The sequence below is a fragment of the Quercus robur genome, chromosome 10 (assembly GCF_932294415.1).
Source record: "Quercus robur chromosome 10, dhQueRobu3.1, whole genome shotgun sequence".
NCBI classification, from domain to species: domain Eukaryota; kingdom Viridiplantae; phylum Streptophyta; class Magnoliopsida; order Fagales; family Fagaceae; genus Quercus; species Quercus robur.
In genome coordinates, this window is record NC_065543.1 from 55,109,010 (window position 1) to 55,121,659 (window position 12,650).

At 35.4% G+C, this 12,650-nt stretch overlaps 3 protein-coding genes across 3 annotated transcripts in view; all 3 read left to right on the top strand.

Annotated features, from left to right (window-relative positions):
* The window catches only part of LOC126702217 (uncharacterized), a 101,803-nt gene extending 90,227 nt beyond the window's left edge, over positions 1-11,576 (top strand). The window contains exon 2 of the mRNA XM_050400873.1: positions 11,502-11,576. The gene's annotated coding sequence lies outside the window, so the exon portion shown is untranslated. The remainder of the gene's footprint in view (positions 1-11,501) is intronic.
* Positions 3,621-4,616, top strand: LOC126704373 (uncharacterized). The gene has a single exon (XM_050403356.1). It carries the CDS (start codon positions 3,696-3,698, stop codon positions 4,614-4,616), a length of 921 nt encoding a protein of 306 aa, XP_050259313.1. The 5' UTR covers positions 3,621-3,695.
* Positions 4,746-12,371, top strand: LOC126704374 (uncharacterized). Its single transcript, XM_050403357.1, has 3 exons — positions 4,746-4,842; positions 4,963-5,507; positions 11,683-12,371. Exons 1-3 carry the CDS (start codon positions 4,746-4,748, stop codon positions 11,941-11,943), a joined length of 903 nt encoding a protein of 300 aa, XP_050259314.1. The 3' UTR covers positions 11,944-12,371.
* Positions 12,372-12,650: the final 279 nt, after the last annotated feature.

The window sequence follows — 12,650 nt, forward strand, 5'->3', positions numbered from 1 at the left end:
AACTCTCTGGGTTGCTGGGTTCTCACCGTCTCTGGGTTACTAAATCGAGTCCATTGGGCTCGGTTTCCATGAACAAAAATCGAGTCCAGTAGACTCGATTTCTTTGCTTAGAAACCGAGTCCATTGCACTCGATTTCTGGCCTAGGAGGCTGATTTGGCTGAAGCAGAAATCGAGTCCACTGAACTCGAATTGTTACAAAGCAAATTAGTTTGAAATGTTTCCTAACTAATGATATTGTTTGGGTTTTGTAGTTATTTTCTAAAAAATCCCAAAGTAGCATCTCTAAAACTCGAGATCCATAGATCTCGAGTCTTTAAGACTCGAGTTTCATGCGAAAAAAATTTCACCTATAGTGGCGTTTTTAAACTTTCAGTGACGTTTTAAATCCCTATAGCGGCGTTTTTCTGGAATTTTTTTCTTAAGTACAGATTTATGGAGTCCTATAGTGGCGTTTTTAATCCCTATAGTGACGTTTTATAGACCTATAGCGGCGTTTTTATTCAATTTATGGAAATCGAGTCTTTAAAACTCGATTTTCAGCTTAATTTTTTTCCACTTTAAACTAATCCACATACAAATTGAGACTTAAAAACTCGATTTTTATCTTGGAACTCGAGTTTTAGACACTCGAGATGCTAGTTTTTAATATTGTTTTGAAACGTGACAATTAACTAATTTTTTTAATATTTATTGTTATTTAGAAAAAAATTCAAGTTATAAGACTCCAGAGAATTCTTTAAGAATTATATCTTAATTATTTGGTAATATTTTATCGTTTATTACCACCTAAGTTAGGGTATGCATCAAATTCATCAACCCGATGAAACAACCCATTGACCCATGTAGGTTTGGTTTGGTTGATTACTACATGTGTAATGGGTTGGGCTGAGAAATTTTCAATTTGACAAGGTTAGGTAGGGTTGAAAAAATTTTCCAACTTGACCCATATACACACACACCCTCAATAAACCTATAACAAAGACTATATCAGTCACACGCTCTTTCTTTGAACAAAACTTAGTTACAATTATTGTACCTTAAATTTTCTCAATTAAATTCAAAATTAAACTACAAGTTACATCCTTAAAGTTTATGGTAATTATGATTTTTGCCCATTTTTATTTAAAAATTAGATTTTGGTCCCTAACGTTAACTTGATTAAAGCAATTCCATCCATTTAGAATCTCCTGAGCGAAAAAAGTGTGACTCCTAAATTATTGAAGGTTCTCACTTATTTTTGGGGGATTCATATTATTTGAAAACTTTTCATTTTATAAAAATCAAATTGTGTACAAGATACAAAGTATCATGTTATTTAAAATTTTTAAATAAAGTGCCAATTTATACAACTTTGAATATTTAAAAGATCCATTTTCATATCTTATACTTATATTTAAGAATTGAAAAATGCCAAGGCTACTTCAAATCTTACTAAAAAGAAAATGTAATTAATGAATATTGAAATTACTCTTTTTATTTATTTATTTTTTGTAATTGGGGACACATTTGTAAGTTTTAAATGTTTAAATTTGTAATATTTCTAACAAAACTCTCTCATAAATTACACATGATATTGTGCCACTTTGATAAAATGACAATGACATGTGGCCCTAGAGATAGTCACAAGAAAGAAAGAAAACCATAAGAACAAGAATGTGAATTGCTATTCCCCAAGGCTGCAAGACTGCCCACTTTGAAGGGGATAAGGGGATGCCAAAGTTGTTATTGACTCTATTAACATTTTAGACTTACACCGTGGCTTGGATTTTCATTTGGTTGTAAATTGTAATTGATATCGGAGCTCTTCTTTGCAAGTTTATTGTTGTATCATTTTCCTTTGGCCTCGTATCCTTTAATGGGTTAGATCATAATTTCTTATTGAGGACCTTAATCCATCAACTCTATCTTTTCTTAGGCTTTCGTAGATGCTAACGGGCATGTTACCTTATTTTTTTATTTATATATGAGATAAAAATCCTACTCTAGCCTAGTATATATGTCAATACATCTATGAACTCTGGCTTTGTTAATAAAAATATCATTATTTACCCAAAAAAAAAAAAAAAAAAAAAGAAGATAAAAAGAGATGGTGAACCAAAGGAGAATCCAAAGCTGGGCTTATTTTGTTTTTTCCTAGTGAACAAAATGGGCCAAGTCCTGAGGTAAATGGGCTTGGATAGTTGGGCTTGGATAGTTCATAACGTGGCCCCTTGGTTAGCTACTGCCACTGCCACTGCATTGGATACAAACTACAACACAGCATTTCCATGGTAAAGGCTAAAAGCAGCTCCATTCTGCCAACTGGGAGTTGTGTACTTCAACACTCACTGTAACCTTGAGAGTTGAAAGATAAAGAAGAGGAAAGGTTAGGTTCTCTTCTTTTATTTCTATTTATTTTGAATTGCAACAGACATTGGTCTTTTGTCTTGGAAAAAACTTTCTGGGTTCTTTTTCATTGTGTTTCAGTTAAGGTTTTTGTTCTTGCTTATTTTATTTATTTATTTCTTGTGTTCCCTTTTGGTTGGTGGGAGAATGGTGGTAAAGTAGAAGGAAAAATGTGAGAAACTGGTGGGACATGATATATATCATGTTAACTTAGCTCATTCTGTGATTATGATGTATCATAAAGTATGTGATGGAGCTATATATGCTATTTCATGAATGAAAATGTGTACTTGATTATTATATCTTTAGAAAGTTATATTTTTTTTTGGGGGTCATTTTTTGTTGTTGTTGTTGTTCTGGTATTTTGCTTGAATGGGTTGAGGATTGTTGTTATGGGTATGTAAATAGAGACTTTGAATTGTGTGACCGATCAATAATATATATTTTTTTGATGGGACTGATCTATAAAATTAGTTTATGATATTGTTTCACATACAATGTTCGTGAAAATGCCTATCTAAAACAAGTATTGTATTATGAACCAGTGTTTATTCAGTTTTCTGTTTCAGTGGCCTCATAGGTCAAATCTGCTAATCCATAATTGAAATTTTATTTTGCTAATTTCCTCATAAAACATAGTTACTCTTGTATAGTTTAGCATGGAAAAAGTAGCTAGAAATTAATGGTTTTGACTGAATGCTTCTCATATCAACTTAGAGCATTCAGCTTTTGGTTTTAATCTCTGGGTACTGATCACCATACGAAAACATGAGTTGAGGTTAACTGAATGATACAAATATGGGCAGTGGATATATATATATACACACACACAGGAAGCCTTTGTTGTGGGTTTGCTGAGAGGCGACTTTAGGTGGTTTTATTTTAAATTTTGTGTTAAATTTCTTACAGCCCAGTGGGGTGGAATATTTTTGTAGCTTTTAAAAGTTTGCAATAATGCATTTGTTTTGGTAATGTCTCTGTTAGGGTGATTCTTATTGTAATCATTTTATAATTATCTGTCATGATAGAGGTTTTACAAAGATGATTCTTATTGTACACATGGAAACAATGATGATGTTTCCCTTAGGCTGCCCATGAACAATGATGTTTTTGTTGGTAAATATTGCCTTAAGAACCTCTTCCAACTCTTGCTAGTGATAATTTTCCACATTGTACGTTATACATTTTCCTCATTGTTGATGTCAATTTCATCTATCGCTTTGATTGCAGTTTCAATACTTGGCTGATTTGGAGTCACTAAATTTGGGATCATTTGGAGTTGGTTACTGAATTTGACGATATTTAGAGGATGCCAGACATGAACGAAAATAGAGTGAAGGCTCTTCTAGAACAGCGAGATGCTGAACAAAAAATTATTAGTAGTAAAGACTATACTGGTGCCAGGTTTAACTTACTCAAGGCACAACGGCTTTTTCCAGCAATTGATAACATTAGCTCAATGATGACTGTCTGTGACATGCTATCTGCTTCCAATATGACGGTTCCTGGTTATGGAATTGATTACTACTGGGTTCTTCAGCTTACACCTTATTCTACAATGGATGCTGTTAAATCTCATTGCCAATGGCTCCTCACATTGCTGCAACCTATCAAGAAAACATTTCCTGGCACTGAATTGGCTCTGAAACTTGTAGCAGATGCATTCTCCATTCTATCTGACCATGAGAAACGTTCTGCATATGATTTGACAAGAAAAGCTTTTTGGGGGGATAATCAATCTTTTAATAAAAGAGAATTATCCTGTCAAAATATTGCAAGTACGGAAGCAATGAGCAATGCTGAAAACTCTTCTGTGTGTCAGAGTGGTTTTTCAAGCCAAAGTTTGGGTGGCAGCTGTAGAAAAACTATGATATTTTCAGAAGACATTGGAACTTTGGGATTCAAACTTCAAAATTCTCTTGATGTTGAGCAGCAACATGATAGAATTATTTGTCAACAATCATCCAGTAAGGTTTCTGAGGATTTGAATTCTAGAGGGAACATTAGAGGGGACACAGATTTGTCTATAGACGATATAAATTTGTCAACATCACAGCCCATCAGTTTGGAGGAGAATTTTTCTTGTTTTTCAAAACCTTTGGCACAGAAAAGGCCTTGTCAGGACTACTATACCTTTGAGAATGACAGAAAACCTGAGCATTTCAAGGTAGGTCAGATCTGGGGTGCTCAATATAGAGCAAATCTCCATCATAGTTTTCGGTATGCTTGAGTTGCTTGCAAATTAGCACGATCAGTTCTTGTTACATGGTTAAAGCCAATCCCTATTAGTGTTGGTGAGAGAAGATGGTGTGATGCTGGCTTACCTGTTGCTTGTGGGTCATTTGATTTGAATCCAGAGATGAATGATGGAGAGAGCTGGCCAGTGGTCTCATCCTACAAATGCTCATGGATTCGTGGCATCACGGATGAACAATTTGATATTTACCCCAAAAGAGGTGAGATTTGGGCACTGTATAAGGATTGGAAGCTTCATGAATGGGCCCATGATCTTAGTTTTTTAAAAGGATGTAAATTTGAGTTAGTTGAAATTCTCTCAGATTTTTCATAATATTTAGGTGCAGATGGTGCATGTTTGGTGAAAGTAGATGGTTTCAGAAGCATCTTTGAGAGACAAAAAATTGGAGGGAGTCCTGTCACTTTCCATATCTCCCCGGATAATCTATATATATTCTCTCATAATATCCCGGCATATAGGTTTAAGGGTGGAGAAATTGATAAAGTTGTTGATGGGATGTTTGAGCTTGATCAGTTGGCCTTGCCTGATAGTATGTTTCAGGAGATTATTGACTCCCAAAAGGCACCAAAGAATGGGAATGCTAGTAGTTTTCCTAGCTCTATTCCATTGGGAGGACTTCCTTCCCCAAAATCATCTCCACAAGACAAACTTTTGAAGCCTAGTTGGTCATTAAATGATTTTGCCACAGGTCAGGTATGGGCTGTGAACAGTGGAAAAGATTTTTTGCCACGGCAGTACACCAGAATAGATGATATAATTTCTGAGAGCCAAGTATGTGTGACTTTCCTAGAACCTCTACCCATTCTTGACCATGAGATTGACTGGAAGAAAGAAAACCTACCCATAGTTTGTGGGAAATTTAAGGTTAGTGGAGCTAGTGTCAACCTTGAAATGTCACAGTTCTCCTATAATGTTAACTGCCAAAAAAGTACTGTTGAGCCAATCTACGAAATTTACCCGCTAAAAGGTGAGATTTGGGCCATGTACAAGAACTGGAATAGCAAATGGAAGCGTTCTGATTATGAAAATTACCAATGTCAGGTTGTCGAAATTCTGTCAGACTTACACGGAAGGGATGAGATAACAATTGCCAGGCTGGAGGAGGTGAAGGGTTGCCTGACTTTCTTCTATAGGCTACAAATTGATGGGTTTGATGTCACTCATCCAGTTTCCCAATCAAAGATGCTTGGTTTCTCTCACCGAATTCTTGCTTTTAGAGTTCCTGGAATTGGGAAATATGACATTCCAGAAAGCTCTTGGCACTTGGAACCAAATGCTTTACCTCCCAAACGAAGAATATGATTCCAAGAGAAACCTCATGGTGTTGCACCATATAATATTGAACATGATTTCTAAACATGTGTGCATTCTCTACCTCTTGTGTTCAGTTCAGTGTAGTCTCTGTTGATAAAGGATTAAACTAGAAACAGTGTCACTCATTAAAGAATGTGGTACGTATTTTTATTTTGAAAAAGGTTATTCTAGGTGGGCAGATTTCCCTGTGATGTATAGAGCTATGAATTCTAAACCAACACAAATGTCAGGACAACATGAATGCCAAAGAGATGTGTTTCAAGGCTTTGCTTATGCATTCAACCTATGAATAATTCTTAATTTCTATTACAACCAAATCCCAGATGAAACTTGTCAGGTTTCCAAGCTCCACCATCACATATGCAACCCAGATCACAACTTTGTGGAAGTCAAATGAGTTTAAGAGGCATGAATACTTGAACAGATACACTGTAATGGAATGCCCATTTGGGAAAATTGTGTGCATGTGTGTGTATATATATATATATATATTTACACAAGTATTCGCCCACTAACCCACTCAGTCCGAACCAAGCCGAATTGGAGTTATAAAATGCCTTGAAATTGTTTTCTCAAAAAAAAAAAAAAAAAAAAATTGCTTTGAAATTGTTACACCCTTTTAATAACCTAATAATTGTTAAGGAATTAAAAAAGAGGAAATAAAGTGTTATGAATTTTTATAATTAAATCTAGTTGGCAATGGCGCTGCTATCAATTCATTAATTTAGTTTCCTCAAAAAAATAAAAAATAATTAATTTAGAAAATTCCAAACGACTGGCAAACTTTGTAGCTTTATAGAGAAACCTGGAATTAACTTTTCCTTAAAACAAGAGAGAGAGAAAAAAAAAAAAAAAAAAAAAAAAAAAAAAAAAAAAAAAAAGAGAAGGTTTTGCAGAAATATCTCCAAAATTTTCACAATCCACATGAGAAGTTAAGAACCAAAGCTACCCAGGGAAAATCCGAAGCTGGGTTTATTTTGTTTTTCCTAGTGAACAAAATGGGCCAATTCTTGAGGTGTATGGGCTTGAATAGTCAGTTGGGCCGAACCATATCCTCCTACCCCACAAAGAAAGCATGGTTGCTTTTTGTTATGGTTAACCACTGCCACTGCCACTGGGTACAGTACAATACAAGTGTACAACAATACCATTTCCATTGTTCAAAACTGAAGGCTATGCAGCTCTATTCTGCCAACTGGGAACTGTTTACTTCAACACTCACTGTAACCTTACCTTGAGAGTTGAAAGATAAAAGGAAGAAGAGGAAAGGTTAGGTTCTCTTCTTTTATTTCTATTTTGAATTGCAACAGACATTGGTTTTTTATCTTTGAAAAAAAAATTTCTGGGTTCTTTTTCATTGTGTTTCAGTTAAGGTCTTTGTTCTTTATTTTAATTATTTCTTGTGTTCCCTTTTGGTTGGTGGGAGAATGATGGTGAAGTAGAAGGAAAATGTGAGTTACTAGTGGGACAAGATATTTATCATGTTAGCTGACTCTGTGACTATTATGTATCATAAAGTATGTGATGGAACTATATATGCTGTCATGAATGAAAATGTGTACTAGATTGTTACACTTCAAAAAAGTTACATTTTTTTTTTCTTTTCATTTTAGTTACTGGTAAATGGTGTTTCTACAACCTAGGATCATTTGTTTGTTGCCCATATCAACCTTTTTGTTACTGTTAGTATTGGTGGATTAATTCTGGAAGTTGGAAGTTATGGGGTGATGCAAACACAGTACCTACATACATGTGTTGTTTTTTGTGGGTATGATAGTTTTTGCTTGAATGGGTTATGGATTGTTGTTATGGGTATGGAAATAGAGACTTTGAATTGTGAGACTGATCTAAAAAATTAGCTTATGATATTGTTTCATATAAAATGTTTGTGAAAATGCCTAGCTAAACCAATTTCTGAACCAGTGTTTATACAATTACTGCTTTAGTGGCCTCAAAAAGTCAAATCTGCTAATTCCTTACAAATCATGGTTACTCTTGTGCAGTTTAACATGGACAATGTAGGTACAAATTAATGGTTTTGGCTAAATGCTTCTCAAATCAGCTTAGAGCATTCAGATTAATCTCTAGATACTGATCACTATACAAAAACTTGAATTGAAGTTACCTGATGGCAGCAACTTTGGGAAGTGAATTATGGTCTAGTGCATGATATTGAGCCTATTCTTGTTGCGATTGAGCTTAGTGTTGTACCTTTCCTTGACAGTCTGTTGTGCTGGCGACATCCTGCCCTCAAAGAAAATTCGATTTCTTAGAGTCATAGTGACTCAATTACCATTACTTTCCAGGACATGGCGTCTCTTGGTTTGCCACTGGATAGTACTGCGGTATTTCCATAGTACACAACCAAATCAACTCCATCCTGCCAGCTGGGTACTGTGTTATTCCGCATTCATCATAACCTTGGTCTTTTATCATTTTTTTTTAACAAGTAACAGCAGTCTTTCATCATACTAATCAGAAAAAAAGAAGAAATTGGTCTTTTATCATGGGAAAAATTTCTTGGTTCTTTTTCATTGTGTTTCAGTTTAGGGTAATTGTTCTCAGATGAAGTATTAGAATGGAAAACAATATATATAAGAATTGATACCAAAAATTCATTGGATAATCTATAAGCTTTGTGCCAGCGCACTCTTTTTTATTCGTCTAGGTGTTAGGGTTCCTCAGATTGTTCATCCAATATAGAGTTCCTTGTTTCTCTTAGACTAGCCTTTTGATTTTTGTACTTTTGCTTTCATTGTTCCTTTGTGTTCATCATCATGAACTAAATGATTTTATTATTTTTGTTCAATATAACCACACTTATTACCTATCAAAAAAAAAAGAAAAGAAATGATATCATCATCCATTTAGATAATGAAGATCGGATTCTAGGTTATGTTTTAGGAAGGATTAGGGATCCCTTGTGAAGAGGATTAAGTTGGCCCTTGTAAACAGCTTGATGCACTGACTGCATAATTGAAGAAGAAAGATTCACTAAAATCAAGTGGTTTCTTTGTGCTAAGAATGGATACTTGGTGTTTTCCAGAATTCTGACTTGGGAATACCTTTGACCGATTTTTATTTTATTTCTTGTGTTCCCTTTTGGTTGGTGGAAGAATGGTGGTAAATTTTTGGGTCCTTTTTCATTGCATTTCATTTCAGTTTAAGGACCTTTGTGTTGAAGTTGGTCTTACTAGAAAGCCTTTTATTGTGGGGTTTCTGATAGGCAATTTTGGGTGGTTTTAAATTTTAAATTTTGCGTTGAATTTCTTACAGTCTGGTGGGGTTGAAATTTTTTGTATGGTTTTGTAAGCTTGCAATAATTCATTTTTTTTTTTTTTGGTAATGCCTCTGTTAGGGTTTCTCCACAGGCACGTAACTGTATTGCTAGACCCAAATTAAGATTTGAGTAATCATTTTAAAAATTATCAGTCATGATATAGAGGTTTTGCAAAGATGATTCTTATCATACACATGGAAACAATGATGATGTTTCCCATAGGCTGCCCAAAAACAATGATGTTTAAATTTGTTTGCTTTATGTTGGTAAATATTTCCTTAAGAGCCTCTTCCAATTCTTGTGAGTGACAATTTTCCACAATTTAAGTTACACATTTTCCTCATTGTTGATGCCAATCCCGTCTATCACTTTGATTGCAGTTTTGATACTCCGCTCATTTGGAATCACTAAAATTGGGATCATTTGGAGTTGAATACTGAATTTGATGAGATATAGAGGATGCCAGACATTAATCAAAATAAGAAGAAGGCTATTCTAGAACAGCGAGATGCTGAACAAAAAATTCTTAGTAATGACTATACTGGTGCCAGGGATAACTTACTCATGGCACAAAAGCTTTTTCCAGCAATTGATAACATTGGTGCAATGTTGGCTGTCTGTGACATTCTATCTGCGTCCAATATCAAGTTTCCTGGTTATGGAATTGATTACTACTGGATTCTTCAGCTTACGCCTTCATCTACATTTCATGCTGTTAAGTCTTGTTATCAAAGTCTCCACACATTGTTACAACCTATCAAGACAAAGTTTCCTGGCACTGAATTGGCTCTGAAACTTGTGGAGGATGCATTCTCCATGCTATCTAACTGAGAGAAACGTTCTGCGTATGATTTGAAAAGGAATGCATGTAGGGAGGATTATAAATCTTTTAATATAAGAGCATTATCCTGTCAAAATATAGCAAGTAAGCAAACAATAAGTACTGCTAACAACTCTTCTATGTGTGAGAGGGGTTTTTCAAGCCAAAGTTTGGGTGGAAGTTGTAGAACAACTACGATATTTTCAGAAGACGTTGGAACTTTGGGATTCAAACTCCAAAATTCTCTTGATGTTAAGTGGCAATGTGATAAAATTATTTGTCAGCAACCATCCAATAAGTTTTCTGAGGATTTGAATTCTAGAGGCAACATTAGAGCAGACACAGATTTTTCTATAGGCTGGATAAATATGCCAACATCAAAGCCAATCAGTTTGGAGGAGAATTTATCTTGTTCTTGAAAATCTTTGGCACAGAAAAGGCCTTGTCTGGACTACCATGCCTTTGAGAATGATAGAAAACCTGAGCATTATAAGGTAGGTCAGATCTGGGGTGCTCAATATAGAGCAAATCTCCCTCATAATTTTAGGTATGCTCAAGTTGCTTGCAACTCAGCACGATCAGTTCTTGTTACATGGTTAAGGCCAATCCCTATTAGTGATGGTGAGAGACAATGGTGTGATGCTGGCTTACCTATTGCTTGTGGGTCATTTGATTTGAATCCAGAGATGAATGATGGGGAAAACTGGCCAACGGTCTCATCCCACAAATGCTCATGGATTCATGGTGTCACAGATGAACAATTTGATATTTACCCCAAAAGAGGTGAGATTTGGGCACTGTATAAGGATTGGAACCTTCATGAATGGGCCCATGATCTTAGTTTTGTAAAAGGATGTAAATTTGAGTTAGTTGAAATTGTCACAGATTTTTCAAAATATTTAGGTGCAGATGGTGCATGTTTGGTGCAAGTAGATGTTTTAGAAGCATCTTTGAGAGACAAAAAATTGGAGGGAGTCCTGTCACTTTCCATATCTCCCCGGATAATCTGTATATATTCTCTCATAATGTCCCGGCATATAGGTTTAAGGGTGGAGAAATCGATAAAGTTGTTGATGGGATGTTTGAGCTTGATCAATTTGCCCTGCCTGATATTATGTGTCTGGAGATTGACTCCCAAAAGGCACCAAAGAATGGGAATGCTAGTAGTTTTTCTAGATCTATTCCATTGAGAGGACTTCCTTCCTTGAAGTCATCTCCAGAAGACAAACTTTTGAAACCCAGTTGGTCATCAAATGATTTTGCCACAAGTCAGGTATGGGCTGTATACAGTGGAAAAGATTTTTTGCCACGGCAATACACCAGAATAGATGATATAATTTCTGAGAGCCAAGTATGGGTGACTTTCCTAGAACCTCTACCTATTCTTGACCATGAGATTGACTGGAAGAAAGAAAACATACCTATAGTTTGTGGGAAATTTAAGGTTAGTGGAACTAGTGTCAACCTTGAAATGTCCCCAGTTTTCCTATTTAGTTTACAGTGTTAAAAGCAATATTGATGAGCAATTCTACAGAATTTACCCAGTAAAAGGTGAGATTTGGGCTTTGTACAAGAATTGGAATAGTAAATGGAAGCGTTCTGATTATGAAAATTGCCAATGCCAGGTTGTCCAAATTCTATCGGACTTACGCGAAAGGGAAGAGATAACAATTGCTAGGCTGGAGGAGGTGAAGGGTTGCCTGACTTTCTTCCACTGGAAACAGTTTGATGGGTTTGATCTGACGCATACAGTTTCCCAATCAGCGATGCTTGGTTTCTCTCATCGCATTCCTGCTTTTAGAGTGCCTGGAATTGGGAGATATGGCATTCCAGAAAGCTCTTGGCACTTGGAACAAATTGCTTTACCTCCCAAGCAAAGAATATGATTCCAAGTGAAACCTCATGGGTTTGCACCGTGTAATACTGAACACGATGTCTAAACATGTTATAGCATAACTACAATTGAGGTATTGCCGAGTTGCTCTGCATCTAAGAAGAAGAAAATCAAAACCTCAATTTCACCAAAACCAGTGAGAATTGAAGATCAATCTCAAGACTCTGTTGTTATTTGCTGATCAAGGTTGAAGCCACAAGAGCCTATTGCTAGTGTGTTATTGTGGAGATCAAATCTTCAAGGTGGTCATTGGATTCGGTCCTTGGAGTCATTGACACAGTTTGTAGAAGGTTTTCAAGATAAAAGAATCCATGCAACTTGGAGCTGATTATAGGTTCATGTCAGTCAGTATCTACTGCATAGAGTCTAGGGTCATGAGTGCGATTCATGTTGCAAACTTTAATCCATTGGTTTTCAATATCGTGTTATTTTCTTTACTGCTTGTTATTTTATATTTTGTGACTATGCTCGTGGTAATTAACAGGTAATAACTAAGTAACATAATTGGTTAATTAACAAATTGATAAATTATGCTGTGGTTTCAAATTACTTCTCAACTTGCACTTGTGTTGGTATGGTAAAAACTCTATGCCAGCTTGCTTATAAGAACTAGAGAAAGATGAAATAACTAGTCCATTTAATTTTTTACGTTTTTTTCACTAGTCCTTTTTCAATATTTTCTTTCACAATTTCTTATTT

Excerpts from the sequence above, each read along its gene's own strand:
- LOC126704373 (XM_050403356.1), top strand. The coding sequence starts at position 3,696 with ATGCCAGACATGAACGAAAATAGAGTGAAGGCTCTTCTAGAACAGCGA.
- LOC126704374 (XM_050403357.1), top strand. The coding sequence starts at position 4,746 with ATGAATGATGGAGAGAGCTGGCCAGTGGTCTCATCCTACAAATGCTCA. Across the intron at positions 4,843-4,962 it reads TGATATTTACCCCAAAAGAG|GTGCAGATGGTGCATGTTTG; the intron begins GTGAGATTTGGG and ends CATAATATTTAG. Across the intron at positions 5,508-11,682 it reads TAGTTTGTGGGAAATTTAAG|GTTGTCCAAATTCTATCGGA; the intron begins GTTAGTGGAGCT and ends TGCCAATGCCAG.